Consider the following 27,616-nt stretch of genomic DNA (forward strand, 5'->3'; position numbering starts at 1 on the left):
TGCTGCTGGCCCATGGACCACTCTTTGAATAGCACTGATGCTCTTATGGGCCATTGTTAGAACTGTGACTCTGCTACTTTTGGGTTTAGCATTAAACTCCAAATAAACTCAGTTAATTGTGTGACTGTTCCCCTCACACAATTCCCCTTTAAACATGTTGAGCCATTAAAATGAATACAAACACTCCGTATGTGGGGAAAGAGAGTTAATAGGACCTAACATTAATGCTTACTCTCAGTTTATATTTGCAAGTGGCTGAAGGTGATCCCAGGACACCACTATATATCAAACTGACGTTTTAAAAATGTTGTACTCACTAGAGTGAAAACAGAAAGTTATCGCCTCTGAAAATCTGCTGTTGCAAATTCATTTTCCCTGTTCTTGAACAAAGCTGAAGGTGGGCATTTTCCCTCACATTCAAGAAATAAAGAGTCCTCTTTATTTCTTTTAGATTGTTTTAGAAAACAAAATGTATTTTTATCAGGAGCCAACTTGAAGTGTTTTCCACTAGTTAAATCAGGGACAATTTGAGCATGAAAATTAATAATGAGAGTAAAGGATCACATAGGGGAGAATTAAATTTTCCTCTACCTTCTTAGGTTCAATGCCTGGAGCCTGTGAATTAAACTGACAAAAGGCATTTTAACAGGAGAAAAAAAGTTTATGCATGCAAGGCATATACACTTGGGAGAACTCAGTGATGAGTAACTCAAAGGGATAGTTAAAATTGGTGGCTTATAATCATCTTGATAAGCAAAGGGGAGGGGGAGAAGGCATTTATGTAAGAACAATGACTTTTTAAAAAGATACATGAGTTTTCAGGTGAACAGGAGATAAAAAATTATGTGATAATGTTTATCTATGCGGGTATAAATGGTCCTTAAATTTCCTTCGGGGCCATAAAACACTTCTGGAGAAGGGATTTGGGGTAGGATTACTTGTGTTCTAGAAGTAGATCAAACCTGAAGAGGAATTTATGGCAGCCTTATTTCCTAGAAGTTACTGCTTGTAGTCAGATAAGCAAAGGTCTGAGAACGCTTTTTTTTTTTTTTTTTTTTTTTTTCCTACATATGGTATGTTAAATCTCAAATGTCTTTGGCTTGAAATAATCTTTCTGCCAACTCTAGAGTTCTGAGTTGGTCCCCACACATATATAATTCCCATTAAATAAAAAAGGAATGCATGAGTCTATACCGATTTGAGTACATAAATTAATAAGGAAGAAAAGAAAGCTCTGCCCAACAGCAAAAGGCCAAGTGAGAAATGGAAAGAATGATAAAATGTAGAAGTTATTTTATGGCAACTGTCACTGTGCTAATTATTTCAGGCAAGAATCATCCATGGACGCTAAAATTAGTAGGTGAAAGTGTGAAAGTAGAAGAAAATTTCCATAGTTTCAAAGTATCTATCCATCAGATATTCATTAAGTACAAGGAAAACTACTAGAGAGTTACTGGCACCAACTCTCCTTGAAGTCAAAAATCCATGTGTAAGTTTTGCCTCCTGAAAAACTTAGATACTAATAGTTTACTATTGACCAAAAACCTTACCCATAGCATAATCAGTCAACTAACATGTATTTTTTATGTTATAAAATACTGTATTCTTACAATAAAGTAAGCTTGAGAAAAGGCAACAATTGAACTCAACACAATAGCAACAGGAGGTGGCTATGAAATTATTACAGTTGTACAGTATGTACTACAGTTAATTTTATGCAGTTATGATTTATTACGGCAGCTTTACTTTTATTGACATTTCTCTCAACTGAAAATGCAATTAAAGTTTACATCGTGTATCAACATCACGTGCCTCTTGATATGATGTACTGAGAAGGGTGCAATGACATCTGCAGCACTGCTGCCCCAAAAGCATCACCTGAATCTATTCTTGAAGACATATAAGACAAACCAAAGTTGAGAGACATTTTACAAGATAACGGCCTTGTGTTCTTCTTATATACTGTCATAAACAAACAAGCAAACAAACAAACAAAAACAGGCCGTTCTAAACTAAAAGAGACCAAAGAGATGGGACAAGCGAATGTATTTCATTACCTGGGAGTGCAAAGGAAAGTATTGAGATAAATAGCAAAATCTGAATGAGGTCTATAGATGAAATAGTTCATTTAAGTGTTAATTTCCTTATTTTGCCAATGATAATATTGTTATGCAAAAGAACATCGTGATTTCAGGAAATACACAATGAAATATTTAAAACATCGTGTCTTCAACTGACACACAAATACAAATACATCATGTAAAGAACGTCATGTCTTTATCATGTCTTCAACTGACACATACATAGTTTGGGAAAAAAATGAAACATACACACACATGTATGTAGAGGGAGAAAGAGATAAAGCAAATGTGGTAAGTGGTTAACGTTTAGGTAATCTGGGTAAAGGGCAGATAAGAATTCTTTGTCAATTATTGCAACTTTTCCATAAATACGAAATTATGTCAAAACAAAAAGAAAAGAGAGAACAAAAAACCAAACCAAAACCTTACAAAACAGATAAAATTTAGTTGTAATAGCAAATCTCTGGGCTCCAAATGACAACGCTTGTAAGCAACTCCTGTTCGGGTCTGTCTCCTCCAGAGGGGTGGGCCTGGTTACATGCTTAACTCTCTCTGTTCCCCTCTCCTCCCTGACTGGCTCCTGTGAAAGGTCCCTCTCCAAGGTTGGAAAGAGAGGGAGGAGGTTAGAGGAAAGGAGTTTAATCCATATGTGACTGACAGAGCTGTAATCTGGAGTTGGTGCCTTCTGGTAAGGCAGATTCTAAAGTGGCTTCTTTCTGTCAATGAGACATTGGATATTTTTGAAGCTCCTGTTCAGTACCCACTGCATTTCCTGGTGTGAGTAATGCCTCAGCTAGCTTTTTACTCCAGAGTACACCTCCAGAGATGGTCAGTTTTATGTCTCAACTTGGCTAGGTTATAGCACCCAGTAATTCAATCAAATACTAATCTTAGGTGTTGTGGTGAAGGAATTGTGTACATGCAAGCAACTTTTACAATTCGTTGACTTCATGTAAAGGAGATTGTCTTAGATAATCTAGGTGAACCTGATCCCATCAGTCACTTTAACAACAGTTGAAGTTTTGACAATTGTAATCTGGTTAGGTAAATGGATGCCTTTTATTTTAGGAAAGACATACTGAAGTATTTAGGTGTATGAACAAAACTGAGGTTTCCGTGGTGAAGAAGAAATTCCACTTGTGGACTTCAGGGACAGCTCCTGCATGTTTCAAGCCTGCACTTCCTGATAGCCTACCCTATAAATTTAGCACTTGACCATCTGGTGCCCAAAATTATGTAAACCAATTATTTGCAATAAATCTCTATCTATCTATCTATCTATCTATCTATCTATCTATCTATTTATCTATCTACCTATCATCTATATATCTGTCTATCTGTCTTTCTAGCTAGCTAGCTACCTAGCTATCAGGTTGGAGCAAAAGTAACTGCAGTTTTTGCCGCAATTAAAGGTCATGGCAAAAATCTCAATTACTTTTGCACCAACCAACTATCTATCTATTTAGGGCTAGGGCTATCTATCTAGGGCTAGGGCTTTTAACAGCTAGGGCTGTTAAAAGTGTATTCGATCCAAGGTATCTAATACACATAGTTTATAATGGTATGTGAGAAATAAACTCCTTCCTTAAAAGATTAAATATTACTTCTTTTTCCAAAACCTAAATTGTTTTCATCAATTTCCACTAGAAAAGTATCTTCAATAAGTAGGCTGAGTACAGTAGCTCATGCCTATAATCCCAGCACTTTGGACGGCCAAGTTGGGAGGACTGCTTGAACTCAAGAGTTCGAGACCAGCTGGGGCAATATAGTGAGACTCTGTCTCTATTTAATTAAAAGAAAAAAGACAATTAAAAAATAATAAGCATGATGATAAACAGCAATGTTTATAACCCACATGCCATGTACTTCACTACATTCATAAAGGGGCTTGGGGATTTATCCAGAATGACATACCATTCATTTCAAAATCACATACGTCTTTTCTCTAGACAGCTCAGGATATTTATAGTTGTTAAAGCAAAAAGAAACATTTGGTAAGAAGTTCTTGGTGTATGGATTGCTCTGGCTTTGATGGAAATATCTACTTTCTCCAAAGATTGGTCCCTGGGCCTCAAAGCATTTACCCCAAGAAGTAACTGCTATAACTTAGGTCTTCAAGGCAGCTTCCAGTGCTCGAGCTTTCTCTGTGATGTTCTTCTGAAAAGGCATCATAAAATCGTCAAAGTCCACCTCATGCGTAAACCTCTCTCGCCGTAGTTCCCTCTTCCTGATCAGCTCTGCTGTTGTGGCTTCAGGACTCCAAATCTTAGAAAGAAAAATAGCCATGCCAGAGCAGGTATGAGTATGACAGCCAGTAAATATGCTAATATCTAGACAATTTTCAATACACGGTTTTAACTTAAAAACTTGTTTATAGTTTTAATTTAAAACTATTAAATTTACTTTTAGATGTGTTTTAACTTCTTCCCCCTCTCTCATATGACAGTAGTGGTTACATGAGCAACACTGTTTTTGATGATGACTGTCTAGACAACTAATGTCGGAAATGTTCTTCAGTTACTTCTCTGGCCTGTTATTCTCAGACCAGCTGTTGTTCGTTTTTCAGGATGCCAAAACAGGGAAGCAAAGAAATTAGAAGATCATTGAGGTTTACTACCTATATGTCTTATGTAGAAGTCAAAATTATTTTTATAATAGAAGGCGAGAGGAGCTGCTTGTTCAGTCTGGTTGGATGGCCAATGGAAAGATAACTCTTTTCTCCAAAATATGTCTCCACCTCTTTAGTTGTGGACATTTTCGGAGGCTACTGAATAAATCCAGTCTTGATTTATATGAAACTCCTGCATGAGCTGGTAGTAGTAAGTACAAAGAAGGGTTGGGTCTGAGAAGTACCAAAACAAAAAAAGAGTATCCTTAGGAGTTAGAGATTAAACAGCTGCAGAACATGCCATTGATTCAGAAAGACTTCAACCTTTCAAGAAAAATGTAAATCTCAATACAGAAATATAATAGAAAGAGAACCAGACGCCGGGAGCTGTTAGTTGGGCATACTGAGTTGAAAGTAGCAGAACCTGGCAAAAGAACATTCACAAATAGTAACTATGAAAGACAAACTGTGTAGATTTGTTTGAATATTCTACATAAAAAGATTTTGAAAAAATGACATTATGAGCTTCTACCACACTATGAAGATCTTTTCAAAGCACTTACCCTCCGTGGAATAAATGTGATATCCACTTTCTTAGTATAACCACTGGTAATCAATGAATTGAGATGAACCACATTATCCTTCTGTACTTTCTTTCCCTCTGATGTGGTTGGTACACCATAAATTGATGACAGTGGTTCCTGGAAACAAGGCCAAAAAAATTATAAATTGTAAAAATCTATATTGACTTTCTAATATTATTTGCTGTTTCACATCTTACTCTGAAGCCAGAAAAAAAACTAAAAATGCTACTGTGCAATTATAACTTGAGATAAAATAGTATATTATTATAACTTTGGGGATGGGGAGACATAGTTTGCCTTGTTTAATTTTAATTAGAAGTATTGGTAGACGATCACATAAGTCTTCGAGATACCCATCCTTGATCTGAGGCCTACTAAAATGACAATGGAAGAATTTTAGTTGACTGATCCTCCTTCACCTTTTGCCATCCTCCATGTTTATAACTCTGCTGTCTGTCTATAATCCCTTCATCCTATCTACTCCCTACCACCTACATTTCCCCAACCCTTTCCAGTTTGATGACAATAAAACTTTTCCTTCTTGACTTTCATCTCTTGTCCTGTGTCTCCGGTAAATCTTCTGTTTCCTTAAAAAAAGCTTCCAACCTAGAGACACACTTAGGGGTTTCCTGCTAATGGTAAAGTCTTGATGTCTCAGTAACTCATATGGGCAACAACTTGAACCTTCTGCTGCAGTTTAGACGTTCCAAATCACTCCCAATTACCAGAAATGCTGAAAACCTTCTACAATCATTTTGCGGGATATTCTAGTGACAATGGCTCCACATCCCAGAATTCAGTGGTATTCATTAAAATTCCTTGGTGGAGGTGGCAGGTGGGAGGAAGGGGATGTGGTGGGCAATGAAAGGGGATATGGTGGCAATGAGACCAAAATGAAGAAAAATCATGCTTTACTTCATTCCTCATAGGGGTTAGCCTCCTTCCCTATTTGGACCATCTCATCAAATCTGTATAATTCAGGACCAAATATATACAAATCCAATACCAGTTTTGGTTTTCTTTTTGAACATTCCAATTGTATTTGGCTGAACCCATTTGGTTTTTGTATGGATTTTCTTTGCAGTGAGTATTTTTTAGGCTCTTCAGTGATAATAATTTTATTAGATATTTCTTTAAAAGTACTATATAATAATGGTATTGAAAGTATGCACTGCATATTATCTTGTCCTTGTTGTACAATAGTATGTAAATAGTGCTTCTGCTTTCCCCAAAACAGATTTTTAAAGAGTTCCAGTTACTAATGGGTAGTCAACCTTTTTTCTCACCTCTTGTTTCTTAATTTCAGGGCCTTCAGTCTTCAGTATAGGAGGTGTCTTGCCTTTTAGTTTTTGATTTTCTGCTGGTTTTGGCAAGTTATCTAGCTTTTCTTTAATCATACCAATTATTCTATAATCAGCATATGCCTTTGCAACGTCCATGGCAGTATGCCCTGTTGAAACATAAACATGAATTCAGAGCAACTATAAACATATTAATGATTAACCATGTAGAAAAATATCTCAGCACATCAGCTCTAAGCCTGCCCTAATAAGGGTGATTCCTAAAGCAAGTTGTATATATACAGAAGTTCACAGAGCTAGATCAGATATTCTCTATGGTGGTCCCAGCTTTAAAATCCCATGATTTATAGTGCCATCTAAATACATAAAATTATTTTTTCCTTAGTTTCTTTTTTACTATACTTCTTAAAGAGTGATAGGAAATATTATATTACATTTTAAATATCAAATTGATTGCTTTCTCCCCTTAAATTTCCTTCTATGTGATAGATAATTTGACATTATCTTCCCCTTTCCTTGATGTAAGGAGGGAAATTCCAAAAGGTCTGGGGGCCACAGGTGCTCCAGGCAGATGGCTGGGCAATATGTTACCTACAATATCATCAGGCAGGACAGGTGCAGTAGTACCTGTGACTCAGAGGCAGCCTGAACCAACCAGAGGTACGATGCTCACTCAGTCAAAGGAAGCAGTGGCTTCCAATGTAGGAAAATGATACTTCCAAACAAGGAGCTCAAATATATTCAAATGATTTTTAAATTTTTCCTGTATGGTATTTATGATACAAGGTAGGTCGTGTGTTTACTTCCTAGAGTCAGGGAAGCCTCAATTCAGGAATTACTTTGTCCAGCTTTAAGAGAAATCCAAAGTCTATAGAGTATGCAATTGTTAGTAATTAACAGCTATAACAGTGTAATAACTCAGTGTGTCATCTGCAAACTGGTGCAAGTCCACAAACTAATAGTTACTGATTCATAATGAAGTAACTACAGAAACTAAGTGTTTACAAACGTTTACAGCAACTTAATATAATTTTCTGTCATTAAAATTTAAATATTAAAAATAAAGGTTTGGCCTTCCATTTTTTTCATTTTATTTTTCTAATAAATCATTTTTATTATGTTTTACAAAATTATTTCAGTCCATGAAAGATTGCAAACATAAAGAATTGGCCCTCCAACACCAATGAGTGGAGAAGCACTTGGTATAAGACAAACTTCCATAACATTTAACTCAGGCTTGTGTTTGCACCAGGAACACAGTGGACAATGCAAGCCTACGAGAATAGAATCAGAAGGGGCTTAGGATCTAACATAAATTCTCCTTTTCTAACCCTAATCATCAATAAAATGAACACATGCCTTTTCTATTTTCCAGCTGGAATTTAGCACCAATATCAAGTAGGTATTTTACAGTATCCAGTCTGCAGCTTTCAATGGCTCTATTTAAAGGAGTTGAGTTGTTGATTGAAACTGCGTCTATGAAAGCTCCAGATTCAACAAGAAGCTCAACAATGTCTTGTTGGCCTGCATGGCATGCAAAATGAAGTGGAGTCCACAGAAAATTATCTGTCGCATTAACGTTAGCTCTGTAAAATAAGATAGATGAACAAGCTAAAAATACTGGTTTTCCAATGACTGGACACTAAAAATGCAAAGTAAAATTTCAGAGTTCTATCAAGTTGCTAAATTGTAAACTCTGTGCCATAATTTTTCTTCAAACCTCTTTGTTCTGCATTATTTGACAGTCTTAACTTTCTTTGTGTATACCTACATTAAAAGGCAATTTTGATTCTAGGGATTACGATTCTGCAAAGGTTAAAATCAAGGAAAATTATAAAACTAGATCCAATGAAGATAAAAGCTGACAGGACATATAAAAGTTACATTATTTCATTTTGTGACTACTTTCTCTGCATGTAATACATTTTTAAATGAAATTTCATTATTAAAATTCTAAATATTACCATGTATTATTTAAAATTTTAGTCCTTTTTAGAAATTCACTGTCCAGAAGTTCATATTCTCATTAGTTGCTCTCTTGGTAATATACAAATTTGAATCTTTCTTTAACATTAAAGTACTAATAAGATTAGTACTTTATTTCTCAAGTATGAAATTACTGTGTTAACAAGAGCTTTACATATATTTTAACTCATTTAATCTTCAACTAATCTTGTGGCATGAGTCCCACTACAGTCTCATTATGTACATGATAGAACTGAGGCACAAAAATATTAAGAAACTCACCCAGGTTACACAATTATGGTAGAAGAAGGAATTAAACCTAAGTGATTGTTGTAGTCTAAAAAGTTACATATTATAAAAATGTCATGATTTGATATTTTAAAGATATTTACATGACCAAGGAAAAGACTGCCCCACACTGGAGGAGGGCAGCAGGTTTGGGGACCAAAACATGTTGTTATAGCCACCATTCCACTTGTTTGAAGTTGTTGAGATCCTCAAATAGAGGCAGATTAAAAAGTGACTCTACACCATCTAGGTGAGACTGTGAGACAGGACTGAGCTGTGCTGCCACTGACAGAAGGCCAGTAACAATCAGAAGGCTCTGTTAACCCCGAGTAAACACTTCCTGGCCTTCACTTCGTGCATAATTGCTATTGGCAAAACATCTTTGTGCACACACAATCCTATGCTCCCATTATCCTCGTTTCCCATATAAAATCTACAGGCTTAATTAATCTATTACAGGCTTTAATAAAGGGGCTAGGAATCTAACATAACATAAATCTAACATAAATTCTCCTTTTCTAACCGTAGCTGTCAATAATATGAACACATACCTTTTATAGGGCATTTTATAGACTTTAATAAAGCATATAATAAATCAGCATTTTTAATAAAGCATTCCTTAATAACATTCTTTAATGAAGTCTATAATAATTTATTAAGTGTTAATAAAAGGTTTTTATACATTAAAGCCTTAACTTATTATAGACTTTAATAAAGTAGCACTTTTCTATATTACAAAATTCTGTCATCCCTTCACTTCCTTGAAATGTGAAGACTCATGAAAATTTAAGCCACACGCGACTGAGACACATACCCTTTTTCAAGAAGAAACTTGACCACATCTATGTTTCCACTTGCACACGCCGTCATTAGTGGAGTTTTGTAATAATTATCCTTCATATCCACAGGTACTCCTGATTCAAAGGCCTTTTTCAGAGAAGCCAGATCCCCTGCTTTGGTGATAATATTAATGTTTGAAAATACCTTCTCTGAATCATCAATGTACCAAGCAGAGTCATCCTGAATGGGATGTTCTGGGGGATGATCTCTGTTAAACCGGCTGCTATCAGTGACATTCCTGTAGGTCTCAATCATGTAATACGGTGGCCCACCATCCTGCCGGCGTGGAAACGCGTACTCAGGAATGACGCAAATTGGAAGGGGTAAGACAAATTTCCCTCTCTTTCCTTTTTTGCCCATCCCCTTTTTCTTTTTCTTAGGTCCATAAGATCCTAATACAAAAGACTTGTTTAAATATCTGGTTCCTTTAAAGAATTCATTAATATTGACCCCTCCTCCCCGAGTTTTCTCATGAAGTTGAGCGATGGCAGTCAGCTGTTCTGAGCTCGCATAATCTTGCCTTTCCTCCAACACCATCACGAAGTCATTCTTGCTGATGCTCCCATCACCCCTGTCTAAAACTGAAAAGGCTTCCCGGAGGAAAGCCTCGCGTTCTACGGACCAATCGTGCAGTCTAAGGGCCCACAGTGGATTTGGATTTTTGGCTCCCGGCCTGGCTAGTTTATTAGCGATTCTCTCTGCTCGGCGTATTTCTTTGCTTGCTGCTTTGAAGCCGCCTTCCTTAGCCACAGCCCTGGGCGTTTTATGATCTAAATTCTTCCATTTCAGGTCACATCCTAAAACATAAAGCATCATAATTATGAATGGTGCCAAGGCATTTGCATGGCTAATAAGTGACATTCATCCAACTGTTTTCTTAATTTCTCATGATTAGTAAAAAAGAAAAATGTGTCCCCAAATTATATGTATATAGAGATGTGCATATTTTGCTGTTATAATTACAAAATTGAGCTGTGATTTTTTTTTTTTTTCTGTGAGCATCACTTTGGTGAATTCTGAAGAAGATAAATTTACAATTTACAGTAGGATTAGAACATTGATCCCTAGAGATATTTGAAACACATACCATATTGGTACACTTGCTCAGGGGACCTCAGGCCAATAGGAGAAGAGGAAGGACACATTTGAATTTGGAAAGAAGCTGGATTCAAACAGCTTACCTAGGACCTTATGAACTCAGATCTGAACCTGAAAAGAAGCAGAATACCTGCTTCCTTTTAAATGATTTAAACTGTAAATCTGTGTATAATCTTTTTTTTTTTTTTTTTTTTTTTTTTTTTTTTTTTTTTGAGATGCAGTCTTGCTCTGTCGCCCGGGCTGGAGTGCAGTGGCTGGTGCTCACTGCAAGCTCCGCCTCCCGGGTTTACGCCATTCTCCTGCCTCGGCCTCCCGAGTAGCTGGGACTACAGGCGCCCGCCACCTCGCCCGGCTAGTTTTTTGTATTTTTTTTTTAGTAGAGACGGGGTTTCACCGTGTTAGCCAGGATGGTCTCGATCTCCTGACCTCGTGATCCGCCCGTCTCGGCCTCCCAAAGTGCTGGGATTACAGGCTTGAGCCACCGCGCCCGGCCGTATAATCTTAAAGTATATTTTTTTCTGTATTCTTCATTACATAATGTCATTTATAGTAATCTGCTGTTTTGTGGTATGGCCATGTGAACAACCTTCACAGAGGAAAAAGTAGTTTGTAATTAAGTCTGAGGAGTTCAGCATTATATTTATGTGCAAGTTAGATATTAAAATTCATTTTCCTTTTTGGTCCTTATTTAACAAAATGATGAGACCAACATTAATTGTAAATATTCACCAAAGAAAGAAACTTTTTTGAACATGTTAGGAAATCCATTTAGTGCTACCAAAAGGGCTGTGTTGTCTATATTAAGTGTCTGTATAAGTAAGACTTTGAAGAAGCAGTCAGACAAAGCTTTTCAAGATTAATACTTTCCTTAGTATTGTCAAAAATTAAAATTTTATATGATGAGTAAAAAAATAGAAAGAATGAATAAGACCTACTATTTGATAGCACGACAGGGTGACTATAATCAATAATAATTGTACGTTTTTAAATAGCTAAAAGAGTGTAATTGGATTATTTGTAACACAAAGAATAAATGCTTGAGGGGATGGTTACCCCATTCTGGGGGATGTGATTATTAAGTATTGTATGCCTATATCAAAACATTTAACATACTCTACAAATATATACACTTCTATCAAAAAAATGAAATTAAAAAAAGAAAAATAAATCTATTTTACTACACACACAAATAAATCTATTTTAATACACACACACTTTTTATACTAAAACTGATAATTTTACCAGTAGTAGAAAAACTGAAAAAGGCTATTGGGATAATAAAGGTTCCACAATTTCTATACTGGATAGTTATAAGAACACTGACTCTATAGTGTAATTCCATAGCATAGTAATTCCATAGTGCAATTCCATACTAATTCTGATATGCTGCTTTTATTCAGCTATTTGTTTTGCTTACTCAGGGTGTCAGGGGGTTTTTGATCCCACCTCTCAAGCCACTTCTGTGTTCACCCAGCACTAAGGACCAAAGGATTTTCATCCTGCTTTAGCTTACCCTCCGCAGCTTCCAGCTTAATCCTAGTTAGAAACTTCCATGTGTATAAAAGACTCCAACATCCCACTTAAAAGAGCTAAAGGCAGTTTTCCTGTCCTTTTGACTTGGAGCTTTCTGTCTCCTCCTTTATGATTAGTAAATAAAGATCTGTTCATTCCCTGTGAGGTTTATGCTCCTCTGGGGTAAAGATGTTCAACTTCCAGCTGGCTGGTGCTGCAGAATCAGGGAGTTGAGGGCCCAGGAAGAGGAGGAGGACTCCCTGAGCTCCTTTCCTCTGCCCTTGGATGCCAGGGCTCTCACATGCTTACAGGGAGTTGTCGATTGCCGCAGCAGGGGGACGAGGGGGCGAAAGAGGACCATCATGAGGAAATGTGAGAAATGTATCCAGCCAGCACAAATGCTTTACAATTAAGTACAGAAGACACTAAACCCAGGGAGCTTATTCAGAAACAAGCATTTGATCGCTAAGTGTTTCTTGCTGCTCTGATTGCCTGAGATGTAAGATTCTAAAGGTGGAAATGTAACTGACAACACTTCTGCTGCGAAACTGGGTCACCCACATAGGATCTGGTGACGTGTTTATATTTCCGAACACGCACAGAACTCAGAACATTTTCAAATATTTGCTTTAAAATAGCCTTATGATTGATTCTTCTAGGAAAATGGATCTTTTCTGCATCACTGAATTAGGCCTTTTTACATGACCCAGGCTCTGGTCCTTGGTTTCTCAACGTGCTTGCTGTGACTTTATTCCAGGAATACATAAATGATAGAGTATGTGTGATATTTTTCCCAATAAGAAATAAGTCAACATATTAAAGTTAAAGAAATTTGTCTCAACCTGAGTGGATCTTTAGTTTTTAGAAATACACAATGTTGGCTGGGCGCGGTGGCTCACGCCTGTAATCCCAGCACTTCGGGAGGCCGAGACGGGCGGATCACGAGCTCAGGAGATCGAGACCATCCTGGTTAACACGGTGAAACCCCGTCTCTACTAAAAAATACAAAAACACTAGCCAGGCGAGGTGGCGGGTGCCTGTAGTCCCAGCTACTCGGGAGGCTGAGGCAGGAGAATGGTGTGAACCCGGGAGGCGGAGCTTGCAGTGAGCTGAGATCCGGCCACTGCACTCCAGCCTGGGCGACAGAGCAAGACTCCGTCTTTTAAAAAAAAAAAATACATAATGTTAAATCTGAAATATCAGAATAAACTGCTAATAGAGAGAGATCACTCAAACAATTAAGACAGTTTGAGAGAACCAAAATTGCATTTGATATATTTTTTCCTCATTTGCTAAAAGGGTTTATCATACTGGGGACATAGGGAAAGTATACATTTATACAAGTAAAAATGGATAGTTATTACGCTATTATAGTTATGTGGGCATGCTAGTTTTATTTATAATTTTAGTGACTTCTAAAATTTTGTGTCTATGTGGAAGACAGAAAAATAAAACACTTTCTTTGCTCTATTATAGAGTTGTTGAACTATAAGTTTTTGCCTATTTCTCATAAACTAGAAAAAATATATACAGTTCTGCAAAATGTAGTTCTATCTCTAACAGAGTTAAAAAGCTTTTAATATGCATTTAATTAGCATGTAATTAACAAAAAAATTCATATCCTTAAATATAATATTTTCATTTTAAGAAACTCATTAAGCTATATATGGTACAGTTCATATTTCTAAATTAGTATTTAAAAGCTACAGGAAAATCTGAAATTAAAAATTCTGCTTACATTTCAAATTTTCCACAAAAATTTTTATTTCATGTTTTTCCCCAAATTATTTTCCCCATAACTACAAATTATCCAGAAAAGTTATCTTTGCATTTGACACATGGAACATTTTTAAAAATAAACTAATTAAAAATGCAAATGAAAGCAAATGGTTTTCAGTGTGTGTCCTTTTTTAGACTGATGTTGGCATTTTTAAAATAAGGAACTTAATCAACTGTACGTTTTTTGTTGTTTGTTTTTTGAGACACAGGCTGGAGTGCAGTGGCATGATCTTGGTTCACTGCAACCTTTGCCTCCCAGGTTCAAGTGATTCTTGTGCCTCAGACTCCCAAGTAACTGGGATTACAGGCGCCGTCACTACGCCTGGCTAATTTTTTTTTTGCATTGTTAATAGAGGCGAGGTTTCACCTTGTTGGCCAGGCTGGTCTTGAACTCCTGACCTCAAGTGATCCACCTGCCTCAACCTCCCAAAGTGCTGGGATTACAGGCGTGAGCGACCATATCCTGCCCTCAACCGTAAGTATTTTAATAATTAGCTGGTTCAGGAACAATCCCCTTTAGGTTTTTAACAACCTAAAATTTTTGGAGAAATGAGTTTTCATCACTTTTAATACCAGATTCATGATTTAACAGAGAAATAATTTTCAATTTTCTTTCTACATATGAGTGAGGTTTTGCTATAGAAAAAAATAAGCCACTGACAAGTGATAGGCCCAAATTCTCTGCTTATCTATGACATGGGTAAATCAAAAATATTTTAAGCACAAAATTGCTAGACAATTTTACCTCGCTGAGCTATATATTTACAGCAATCTGCAAAACCACCCATGGCAGCGTAATGAAGTGGTGTGTTCCCACTTAAAGAAATCAGCCCCACGTCTCCATTGTAGGCAAAAAGAAGCTTCAATATCTGTAAAATAAATAGTGGATATTGTGGAGGAATAGGAATGTACATCTACTAACTAAAGACTGACAGCCAGACCGGCGCTATCCAGTATATTATCAATTAGCCACGTATGATTTTGAAAATCCAAATTGAAATGAACTAAACTGAATATATTTAAGTTTCATTTGTTTGTTTCACTAGCCACACTTAGAGTACTCAAAAGCCACGTGGCCATTGTGTTGTACTGTGTTGTATAGCACAAAAATAGAATATGTTCATCACCACCAAAAGTTCTATTAAATGGCATTGATCTAGAGCATAGAAAACTCTATACTTAGAGGGGGCACTACCATTTTTGCTAGTGTAGGTAATTTAAGAAAGTATCAGAGCATGGAAGACAGCATCCAGGAGGAAAATTCTTTACCAAATATGGTTTCTATCTTTGTGTATACTTTTATTGCAGGGAAAATAGTGATATAAATGAAGATAACTGTGTTAAAACTCAAAGAAAATTGAGTAAAGAAATTTCAGATGGAATTCAGAATTTTAAAAAATAGTGTTAATTTTTATTTTGTTTCTGCAATGTTACTGTATCAGTGAGATATTCTTTGCTGTATGTTTAGGTAATCAGAATACTTGAGTTTAAAATTCAGGTATGTCATTATCTAATACACACAAACACCACGGAGATAAGAATATGAGGGCATTGTTCTCCCATAATTAGATCACCATATTTTGAAGATTCTAGTATGTAATGAAGGCATAAAATACAGCAGTCCCAGGTGGCAGAAGTTTTAAATTGTTATCACTGAGTGTACAGAAAAATATTATTAATAATATTAAATAAGTAAATTAGCAAACACATAAAACTAAATAAAGAGATAAAGGCCTTTAAAAACATAATTTTAGAATTATTTGGGGAAATCAAGATGAAAACAACATAGGTAACTCACAAAAATGTCTGCCTTAGTGTAATCTATATGACATATAAAAATTTTGAGAAAAAGGACAGAAAAGTTTTAGCAACAAATTTTAAAGCAAAGAATAGATTATTACATCGAAAAAGCCTCCTTTAGCAGCAAAATGAGCAGCATGATGCCTGTCGTTGTCAAATGTATTCACTTCACCTCCTCTTTCCAGTATGCCTCGAACTAATTCCACTACCCCTTCTCTTGACGCTTCCATTAAAGCTGTGCGGCCTGTGGACTGGATATGAAACGGATGAGATGCTGTTTATGTCCATCATATTAAATAGCAGAATCAGTACAAATACAGCCTGAATCCATTTGACCTTGGCCTTACACTTACAAGTTTAGTTCTCTACATTTTTGTTAGTTTCATGTAACAAAGAGGAAAAATTAAGCAAGTACAATGGGTCAGTACCCAAAACGTAGAATTCTCAAATCAAAGTCAAGACCACACTGCATGCCCCTGTGAGAATATCATGCTAAAAATGTATTTCTTGCAAATAAAGCAGAATAAAAAGGGAGAAAAAGAGATAACATATCAATACCTAATATAAAATTAGGTCATAGGTGTTTTCTATTGAGGAGAAAATCAATGTTTAGTGTCAAGAAAGGGCAATTACAAGAAAACTCGAAATTAGCCAAATAAGGAGAGTGAACAAAATTGATACGAGAAACAACAGAACTAGGCTGGGCGTGCCTGTAATCCCAGCGCTTTGGAATGCAGAGGCAGGCAGATGACTTGAGGCCAAGAATTCGAAATCAGCCTGGCCAACATGGTGAAACCCTGTCTCTACTAAAAATACAAAAAATAATTAGCGAGGCGTGGTCGTGTGTACTTGTACTCCCAGCTACTCGGGAGGCTGAGGCAGGAGAATTGCTTGAACTTGGGAGGCAGAGGTTGCAGTGAGCCAGATTGCACTCCAACCTGGGCAACAGAGTAAGACCCTGTCTCCAAAAAAGAAAAAAAAAAAAAAAAAGAAACGGCAGAACTATATATTTTTTTTCTAAGAAGAAAAATCCTACTAGGCATCAGCAATGCATTTTTTACTATTTCCTACAATGGTACCTTGACATTATGCATAATAAATACCAAATTTCCAAACATAATTAGGAAACAGACTGCAGAATCACAGCAATATGAAGATAATAAAAGTAGAGCATCTTCAAGTATTTTGAATCAAAATGAACAGTCTATCAGCTAACAGGATAATGTCATCGTATTTAAATGCAAAGATTATACTATGCTGTAATTGAAACAAGAAATATTTGTAATCACAAGAATAGCCATACTGAGTTGATTGCATTGGGATTGGCTCCTTTTTCCAAAAATATCAGGCACACATCTTTAACATCATGTGCATCTTCACAAGCTCTAAGGAATATTGGCTTTCCTTCATAGGTGGAATTGTTGACATCTGCACCATGTTCAAGGGCGATCAGAGCACAGCGATAATGCCGCTTAGTTGGTAAAATGCAGTAAAACAAAACACCTGCAGAGAAATCAAATCCCCAGAGAGTATTTAATTAACATCTATACAAATTTGACAGGAAGGAAAGTAAAATTATTAAAAATCATATTTAGCTAGTTAAAGGCATATCTGTCTCGGTTTCCTCTCTGAAACCAACTAAAACACCAAGACAGAAAACAAAAAACAAAAAATCTTAATTCCTGACATAGTTAGAAAACTGTCACAACCACATGTGATAGGACCTGGCTTATGGAAGAATTGGAGTGCTGACAGGTGAACCCTGTTGACCCGGAGTATTTGGCTCTGCAGTACGTACCCTGAGTGTCCCTTCTTGGAATGCGCAGGGCTATAGCTATGTGTGCCAAAGGACTACTGGTAAGCCCCCAGGTCCCCTCTAAAACTGCAGAATGGCAAAAGAGATGGCACTAGGTGATGAAATGTGTAGACTGGCCATGTTTGTAAGAAGCAGGCTGTCGGTATAGCAGTAAAGAGATGAAAAATTAGATGGCAAGTGGCTCTGCCATTTTAGCAAATCATTTTGTTCTATTGGAGAAAGGAAAATGCTAAATCCCTACACCCAAGACTTGTAACATACAGGCTCTCAATATAATCCATGTCAAAAGCATACTGCACATCAGGGTTACTGTTATACACCCAGAGCAGAGTGTTGCTAAGAAAGTCCTAGGTAAATAAATAACAATCAAACTCCAAACTGACTTTGTAATGGGTTCATTCCAAAAAGGGACTTCATTCAAAGAATAATCAAAAAAGAAACCACTATGCAACCTATTAAAAAAAATACTGCAAGGAAAAAAGAACCTGATAATGAAAGCCAAGCAAAAAGTGTACATACTAGAAAAGACACATCAGGAAAAATTATTGGCTAATTCATTTCCATGATAGCAAAGAAACTAAATATAACTTGTTCTAAAATAAAAGTGCTAAGAGAGACCTGAATCGTAAGATTAAAAGAGTACGTTGGGTCTCAGGAAAAGTTGATTAAGAACAGTCAACAAGGTATGCCTAGGTAAAGCTAGGCAAAGAAAGTGTCTCGTGAGAATCCAAGCAAAAATTCAACTAATCTATAAAGGGGAAAAGTCCAGCTGCCCTCAAAAACTTATCACAACAACATTCAATGCTACAGTATAATTAAAGGATCTCTACACTATAACTTGGGATAAAAACCAGGGAACTTTTATACCCAATCAAGACTTTGTTCACATAAAAGTGACAGACATGTATAGTCTTAAGGATATAAGTAGTCAGGGATATAAGCCCAAAGAAGTGACTTACACTACTTGATGGCAAAAGTGAGTTTTCCAACAGATCAATAGAGAATATGTGACTAAAAGAACAGTTATAAATACTGAATCTCTTTAGCTGCAGAACCAAAGCTAAGTCACCTTAGTAATTTTAGATAGAGAAAAATATACTGCAATTCATAATAATGTAAAAATAATATAATTTATCAAAAATTTGGAGGGAAGGGAAGGAGGGAGAAATAGTATAAGTATTTGATTTTTCTCATCTTTTAGGGCTAAGACTGAGATATTATTTAAAGCAGGTAAGGAGATAAAGTAAAAGGTACTTATTATTTAAAAGGGAATCATTGAAAGAACTAAGTAATTATAATTGACTATAAAATTGAGTGGTAGAAGGGAAGTAGCAGAAGTAAGAGGAAGGGTTATTGTACTAATCTTATCTAATTTTTACTATTGTATTAATCTTACTAATCAGAGTAAAGAATCAATGAATACTGTTTAAGATGCTAACTCAATAAACAGGTTTAAGGGCATATGAAGTATCAAGTTAACCATTAAAATAACTAAAAACAACCCATCAATTTTAGAAAATACACTTATAAGCATACAAAGAAAAACACGCATATACAGCAAAGTAAAACAAATATATGGACCATATGTGACAATACTTTCACATATTTTTATATATTAGATATATTTTGCCTTCACAATATAAAATAAATGATATTTCTGAAGCCAAACCTATGGGAAATCTAGATGACTATAAATTGGATAAATTCCACCATTAAAATAAAAAATAAAATGTATATGAAAATCAAAAGCTAAATATATTTTATATAAACTGATGTACCTAAAATAGGGTTACTCAGAACAGTTAAAAAAAAGAAAAGAAAAGATGGTCAAGGATATTACTGAAAAGAGAAAGTCAAAGACAGAGCAAGACACAGAAGGTAAGAACAGACCAAAACAACAACAGCAACAACAAAACAACCTAAGCATAATACCCGAGGCGGCTGAATTCATTACAAAAGGTCCAGAGCCACTTATGAAATGAACATTTCATAATAGTGGCATGTACAACACACAAACTGTATCTGGGCTGACTCTTTAAGCTACAAAGAACAGGAATCAGCATTCCTAAACCGAAGGGAAAACAAGTTTGAAAAGTATTGTACCTTATCATAGAACTGGCAGACTGCATTGAGGACTGAGTACACATTCCTATAAATGAGAAAACCAATAGAATGGGAATGGGTGCTTTAAGGAACTATTATAGCTTAGCTTTTAAGGAGAATAATTCCACGCTGTAATTAATTCCCTAAGACAACATACAAGAAAGAATGTATTGGCGTAGAGCTTTATCTTCTCCATATTCTGTAAAATTGTTCAAAGAGAAAGTGCAGCTTAGGCCTAGGGCATGTCTCACATCCTAAAGACGCGCTTAGCCATTGAAATGTTTAGTTATCCTTTAGAAATGATGTACAGTGAGTCAAACATGAGTCACCAGAAAATAGGACGTCAATGACAGAGAGGGTACTGTAGAATAGGCAAAGCAGTTTGGCCACTGGCAGCCAAACTGACGGATGTGCAAGGTGAGTGAGGCTTGTTGATGTGGGGAAGAGACAATATACTCTGTACAATGGGCAGTACCTTGGGTCATGCAGAGTGAGGGCTGCAGGCAGCCATCCTAACAAGCTTATGTGTGAAACAAGATTTTACATTTGTTTCCTTTTCTAGTTTGTTCTGCTCATGAGATTTGTTTCCCTTAGCCATATGTCTGTTGCATTTGCTGCAAATATTTACTCGACCTTGTGTCCAATTTTACCTTGATTTTTTAAAAAAAATTTACACTTGGCCGGGTGCGGTGGCTCACGCCTGTAATCCCACCACTTTGGGAGGCCGAGGCGGGCAGATCACGAGGTCAGGAGATCGAGACCATCCTGGCTAACACGGTGAAACCCCGTCTCTACTAAAAATACAAAAAAATTAGCTGGGCGTGGGGACAGGCGCCTGTAGTCCCAGCTACTCAGGAGGCTGAGGCAGGAGAATGGTGGGAACCTGGGAGGCGGAGCTTGCAGTGAGCCAAGATCATGCCACTGTGCTCCAGGCTGGGCGACAGAGCAAGACTCTGTCTCAAAATAAATAAATAAATAAATAAATAAATAAATAAATAAATAAATAAATAACACTTTTACATTGTTATGCTATAGAATTTTTTTGCTTTGTGATTTATATCTCTGTTTCAAACTCAGTAAGTTAAACTTTTGTCTATTATAGTGTTTCCCAAAGGTTAGTCCACAAACCTCCAGGCACATAAGATGCCATTAAAAATATATATATATTTTGTGGTCAAATATGGAAAATGTCACCATTTTTCAGCCAACAATGCTAAAGACGCATGTCTAAAATGTGTCTCTAATGAATGCGACCGTGAAACCAATTTTGCCTGTAGTACTTCTCAACATCCTGGCAATTCAGTGGTCCACGGAACACCCTCTGTAGAATGGCATTCTATAGAGCTTTGAGAGGATACTGCTTCTTCAGGATTTACCATTTCAAAACACATTTGGCCCCGAATGCATCTGAAGTTTGTTACATGGTACAATTAAATATGTAATTATCCCTTTTCTTTGTCCTCTTTTCTTCTAAGCAAGTAATCATATCAAACACCAAGTCTAGAGAGAGCTAGAAAAGTAGATTTTGCTCTTGTCAGTAAATATTCACATTATAAAATGAGATTCATTTCTGCATTGCAGGGCTGATGTTAATGACTTTGTATTTGCAGCAACTCAGAACAACTGCTGAAACCTACCAGTTTACATTAAGCTTATCAGTAATTATCTCAGTTATTTTTATGAGGCTGTGTCAATTCTTGCCTGAACCTTAAGTTATTTGGGCAAGAAGTTCTCAGACCATTGTCTTGAGATGATGGGATTAAAGGTGTGGAAGTGCAGCTCTTTCACCTGAATAATTGTCTAAAGTTTGAAGTTTTACTTCCAAATAAATTTTTAAACGATCCTAGAAAGTTAAGAGTTTATGCCAGAATTGATTTTAGTCCTTTCAAGTTTCCAAGTGCAAGTCCTTCCTACATCAGACTTGCTATGGAGGGGGTCAAAATCCTTTTGGAGTCCTAGGTGTAGTACTGCCCGAAATTCTAAAATGTAAAAAAAGAAAAAGTAATGCTCTATGAGGAGACAGTAGGTTTAGGTATGGGGTGAGAATTTAGCCTTTCCCTTAAAACCATAAGTAATTCACTTCTAAAGTTGGAAAACAAAAATTGTCCATGTTATTGCTTGCTGGCTACAAAGTGAGTTGCAATCTGCTGGGGAGGATGTTGGGATTTTTACCTTTTCCTTCATTATCAACTATAGTCATATCAGCCTTTGCCTTTGCTAATATTTCCATTGACAATTCATGGCCCAGTTCTGCAGCCCTCATTGTAGGAGTACAGCCCATTCGGTCTTGCACATCAGGGTGAGCACCAAGGTCAAGGAGAAAGCTGACCATATCAATATCATTGGAAACTGAGGCTAAGTGCAAAGCACTAAGTCCATTAACGGGGTCTGTATAATTGATTAGTTCAGGGTATCCAAGCTTGGTCAGCTTCTCTATCTGCTTCTTGTCTTTGTTCCGCACACATTGAAGAACTTTGTAGATCTGTAAGTTCTCAAGTCTCTTATCTGCTAAAGCCATGCTTGACCAGCTCCTTGAAAATGCTTTCTGGACCAAAAGTAAAACTGAGGCAACAAAAAAGAAAAATAACTCAAAGTTAATTTTATCATCTTCATTTTGATTAAATAACAATATTTTGGACCTTCCTTAAGAACAGAGATTGTTTTTTATGAAATGTTCAGAAAGTAGGATTTACACATAAATACCAAAAATATTCAGTGGGCATAAAGTTAAAACAGTTCAAAACAAATCTTCCATCGTAATTAAAAATAGTTTTCCAGGTGGTTTTCTTATTATCCATTTAACCTTCCCTCCTCACCACACTTTCCCATTTTACCATGAAGAAGCTGAGGTTAACTAAATTGCCACGGTAAGGGTTCGAGTTCCCACCATTTAGCTACATGGTTTCATACCAGCACAATATAGAGATCATACAGGTTTTAATAGTTTTCAGGTGTTATAAAAACATACTTTTGAGGTGTTCATTATATACAGAAATCTACTGGGCTCTGTAACATATCAAAGATGTGATGAGTGATTCCTATGTCATCTTAAGTGGAAAAGATGTAGTTAAATGGCCGCAAGACAACTGCAAATCTTCATAAACAATCCCCCTGTTAAATTGTGGTGGGCATTCTAGTGTGTAATTTTACCTCCCTGCATGGAAAAATAATCTTTTGGATTGAGTAGCAGGCCATGCTAGGTATGCCCAGTTGTTTTTCCTTCTCCATTTCTTAGGAAAAAAGAATCCCATTATCACATAGGGAATCCTATCCGGGTTGTTCGGATGGGGCTGTCCCTTCTGTCCCCTGCCAGAGGAAAGGGTCTGTGGCCTAGGCTTGGCCCATTTGAGGGAACCGTCCCTTTCTGGGTACACTGAAGCTCAAACATACGTGCATAAAAGACATCAACCAATCAGCAGCCCATCATCCAGAACTATGAGGGAAGACTACTCTGCTGAAGTTGTTAAGCAGTATGGTGTGGCGCTGGGGTTGCAGGTAACTCTCTTAGGTGCCACAGAGAGAGTCCATGCTTGGAAGATGGAAAGAGACTGAGACTGATGGCATGAGTTGCAACATGGATTCCATGGTGCCAGAAGCCATCTACCACTTTATGTATAAATATATCATCTACCCCCACCACCTTATTTTGGCATAGGCTAGTTAGCTGGGTTTCCAAAATTTGCAATGAAAAGATTCCAGCTTACTACAAAAGCTGAAACTATGCACCATTTTTCTCCATCACAAGCCTGCACCCTCACCTACATTCTCTATGGCAGTCAGCTCTCTCTCCTTTAAATGGGTCTCTCTAGGCACCACAACATCCCCATTGCCTGCTTCCATCCAACACCACTGCCCACTTCTTCTCAGTCTCCTTTGCTGACTCCTGTTTCAAGAAGGCTATGTTGGGTGCCCAGGGCTAGGTCCTCAAGACTCTTTCCTGACCTCACACACTTCCCTGGTGTCTCGCCCTATCCCATGACCCTTGACCCTCAGCCCAACTCTCGCACTGTCACCCAGGCTGGAGTATAGTGGCGTGATCTCAGCTCACTGCAACCTCTGCCTCCTGAGTTCAAGCAATTCTCCTGCCTCAGCCTCCCGAGTAGCTGGGATCACAGGTGCCCACCACCACGCCTGGCTAATTTTTGTATTTTTAGTAGGGACACAGTTTCACCATGTTGGCCAGGCTGGTCTCAAACTCCTGACCTCAGTTGATCCACCTGCCTCGGCCTCCCAAAGTGTTGGGACTACAGGTGTGAGCCACCGGGCCAGGCTTCCTTTGCCTTTTAATCTGTTTATAACATGTGGTGGACTAGGGAACCAACTGAGGCTGCCTCAGAGTCATCCACTTGGACTTTGCTGCACGCCTTGGTGACATTCACCTTAGCTGCTATTTATGGCTTGTTGTATTATTATCAGTAATATTCCGATTAGGTGCAGTGTCATCATACTGCATATGTATGTGTCATCTACGGAATAGGGTGAGATGCTCCTACACAGGTAATGATTGGACTGAACCAATGCCACTTGATTTGTGAAAATAGGGACTTCCAATCAGGGACTTCAATGTTGCCGCTGTTAGCATTCATCTCTAATGGAGAATTAATTAGCAGCTACAATGATGAATTCAATAAGTTCCATGGGTCAGTTTCCTGTGGATTGCCTCCCTCCCACCTAAAGCCCCGAAATGCTAGGGGAGAGGGCAGCACCCTGTGTAATGTACTTTACAATCAACTGCTAAGACTGACCAAGAGCTCACCCCACTGGAGGAAATCACACAAGTGTAGCCCTTGGGTCCTACGTTATAAATTGAGCAGCATATAGGATCCTCCACATATAAGCACACCTGCACTTTTCCCCAGCACGACCCTGGGCCACCTTAGACACATCTAACTATCTACCAAGGTAGTGAAATAGAGTAGAATGTCTTGACTTGAGGTCCATGTTCGGGGTCTGAATAGTCGGAAATTACCCGAAAATCTGTGGGAATGTGCGTGTGTTCAGGTCATCTAACTCTCAAAGGGGGCTATGCGACAAGGGAGGATTATTAGAAAGAGGAATGGATGAAGACAAGCTTGGTACCGTGGAGAGTGTGTAGGGTTTGAGGTGGGGAAATCTGTTGTGATCCTCCCTTCCCTGTATCATTATTTACACAAACTAGTAGGATAAATATGGACAGGCTACCTACCTAGTTTGTACCTCAGTTTCTGAATCTGTGAACTGGGAATAGCAATGGTGCCCACTTTATGGGGTTGTGTGAAAAGGAAATGAGATATAATCTTTGTAAAATATTTAGCAAAGTCCTTCAATATAGGCTCCTTATGAATACACGAAATTTTTGTGGGTTTCAGCTCACCCACAGTGTAAGCGATAGTTTACATGTTGGGGGTTCTCTACTGTGCTTTCCACTTTTTAGTTTCCAGAAAAATCTGGAGAAGAGAGGAGTGGAGCGGGTAGAGATGTAATGTCAAAGCAAAGGCCAGGTGTCATGCTCACCTCTTAGTCGTCCGGGTGATCAGAAGCCAGGGATCTCTGGGCACCTATGCGCCTGGGCCTGCTGGGGCGACTGGGGAGCCTCCTGCTCTCTTCCTCTGACGGTCAGCGCTGGCCCAGCCGCGACCTTGGGCTCCCGAAGCCCGGCAGAGGCGCCCAGGAGTGAATTGTGTCCCTTTGGTTAAGGCTGGCGAGCTGGCGCGCAGGACAGCAGGACTCGGTGTGTGTGTCCATGGGCCCCGGGTCCCCAGAGGGCGAGCGCGCGGGCAGGTGAGCGCAGGGGACGGGGTGGGAGCCTCAGGGACAGGGCTGATTGTGAGTTTCGGCCACGCACGGAGCGGCTACCGGGGCAACCACAGCGTGCGCAGTGGGGCGGGGCTCGACTTCGCCTCCGCCTCCGCCTCCGCCTCCGCCTCCGCCTCCGTCCCCGCCCCGCACGCCTCGCTTCGCCGCCAGGTGGCGGGCCTAGGCTGGGTGGCGGAGCTGCGCTGGGCGTTCCAGGAACCCTCTATCCCAGGGGCGGAGCGCAGAATGCTGCGGTCTTCAGGATTCTGTCCTTCTCTCATCCTCTTCTCTACCTCCTGCCCTGGGTCAGAACGTAATTCAGTTATAAAATTAAAGCTGCATATGATAATTAAAAAACGAAATCAAATATACAATAAAATAGTTTACAAAGTACAAATAAATGAAAAATACAATAAATTACACAATAAAGCTAAAAGTGAACTTACTTTCAACTGCCACAGATTCTTGTAAATCTTCCCAGAAATTTTCTTTCCACACTCTAGGATGCATATATGCTTAAAAAATATTTATACACAAATGGAAGCAAATATGGAGATCATTTTATTTCAGAGCCTACGAATGCGCCGTAACACCCCTCTCTCTCCCTCCACACATACTTTTTGGCGGAAAATTCTGAAAGCTTTGGTTTGATTATGTGAATGTAAAACATATATATGTGTGTCTATATATATATGCTTTTTAATGCAGTATGTAATTGCTTCCAATTAAAAACAGTAATTCCTTACACCAACCTACCCTATTCTACTCAGAGACCATGTAAAAATGTTAAGAGCAAAGACATGGAATCAATCTAACTGCCCGTCAGTGATAGACTGGCTGAAGAAAATGTGGTACATATACACCATGGAATAGTATGCAGCCATAAAAAAAGAACAAAATTATGTCTTTTGCAGGAATATGGAGCTGGAGGCAATTATCCTTGGCAAGCTAACACAGAAACAGAAAACCCAATACTGCATGTTCTCACTTATGAGTGAGAGCTAAGTGATGAGAACACATGGACACATAGAGGGGAACAGCACACACTGGGGCCTATTGGAAGGTAGAGGGTGGAGAGTGGGAGGAGGGAGAAGATCAGGAAAAATAACTAATAGGTCCTAATCTTAATACTTGGGTGAGAAAATAATCTGTGCAACAAAACCCCATGACACAAGTTTGCCTATTTAACAAACGTGCACATGTACCCCTGAACTTAAAAGTCAAATAAAAAATAATAATAATGTTATTAAGGACTATTTCATGCACACCAAAATATACTATATGATATATGGAAAGTACAAAAAATACAAAGCATACAATAGCTAAAGAAAAAGAAAGCTAGGAAAAAGAAAGGAAAAAGAAAAAGAAGAAAAAGTCTGCCTCTACTGCTGACCTTCCGTGTATTTCTTCCCTACACTGCATCTTCCTCTTCCTGTTCCCAGAGGCAATACCTGTTCTGAATTTTACATTTATCATCCCAGCCTCTTAAGAATGCATTGCTTTTTATGAATGCCTCTCTAAATAATGTATGTTTAATATTGCATATTTTAAGAATTTATAAAAATGAGGTAGAATGTTGTGTATTGTTTTGATCCACCTTTTTCCTTTCAACATCTTGTTTTTGAAATGTATCTTTGTTGATATGTTTAATTGGAGTTCCTTTATCTAAACAGCTGTATGCTATTCCATTGTATTACCATTCCCCATCCCTTTCAAATCAGTTCTACTATTGATAGACATTTGGGATGTTTCCAGAATTTGCTACTAAAAGCAATACTACTGTGATCATGTTTATACATGTCTTTGGATGCACACGATCAAGAGTTTCGCTAGGGTATATGTCTAGGAGTTAACTTTCTGGGTCATAGGTTATTTATAACATCAAGATAAAGACAACTTGTTTTCCAGGTATGTATAGCAATGTAGACTGCCATCAGCAGTGTGTATCTTAGCCAAAACTTGATTTTGTCACACAAAAAACTTTCTGCCAATCTTGGTATCAATGCTGTTTCATAATTTACTTTACATGACCTGATTACTAATTATTAATCTGTAAGTTTGATTCC

General features: G+C 37.8%; 1 protein-coding gene across 2 annotated transcripts; it reads right to left on the bottom strand.

The window, feature by feature from the left end:
* Positions 1 to 1,579: 1,579 nt before the first annotated feature.
* ANKEF1 (ankyrin repeat and EF-hand domain containing 1) lies at positions 1,580 to 25,616 on the bottom strand. Of its 2 annotated transcripts, XM_023217857.2 has the most exons (11): positions 25,269 to 25,616; positions 21,948 to 22,337; positions 19,776 to 19,821; positions 17,160 to 17,359; positions 15,958 to 16,107; positions 14,802 to 14,925; positions 9,642 to 10,464; positions 7,934 to 8,160; positions 6,560 to 6,723; positions 5,253 to 5,390; positions 4,021 to 4,346 (listed from the first exon to the last, which is right to left on the bottom strand). In XM_023217857.2, the coding sequence occupies exons 5-11, from the start codon at positions 16,084 to 16,086 to the stop codon at positions 4,188 to 4,190; spliced, it is 1,764 nt and encodes a 587-aa protein (XP_023073625.1). In that variant the 5' UTR covers positions 16,087 to 16,107; positions 17,160 to 17,359; positions 19,776 to 19,821; positions 21,948 to 22,337; positions 25,269 to 25,616; the 3' UTR covers positions 4,021 to 4,187. The 2 variants fall into 2 exon arrangements, with proteins under 2 accessions (XP_023073623.1, XP_023073625.1); XM_023217855.2 differs by lacking the exon at positions 19,776 to 19,821 and having other exon boundaries at positions 1,580 to 4,346.
* Positions 25,617 to 27,616: the final 2,000 nt, after the last annotated feature.

Source organism: Piliocolobus tephrosceles, chromosome 20 (assembly GCF_002776525.5).
Source record: "Piliocolobus tephrosceles isolate RC106 chromosome 20, ASM277652v3, whole genome shotgun sequence".
In the NCBI taxonomy this organism is placed as follows: domain Eukaryota; kingdom Metazoa; phylum Chordata; class Mammalia; order Primates; family Cercopithecidae; genus Piliocolobus; species Piliocolobus tephrosceles.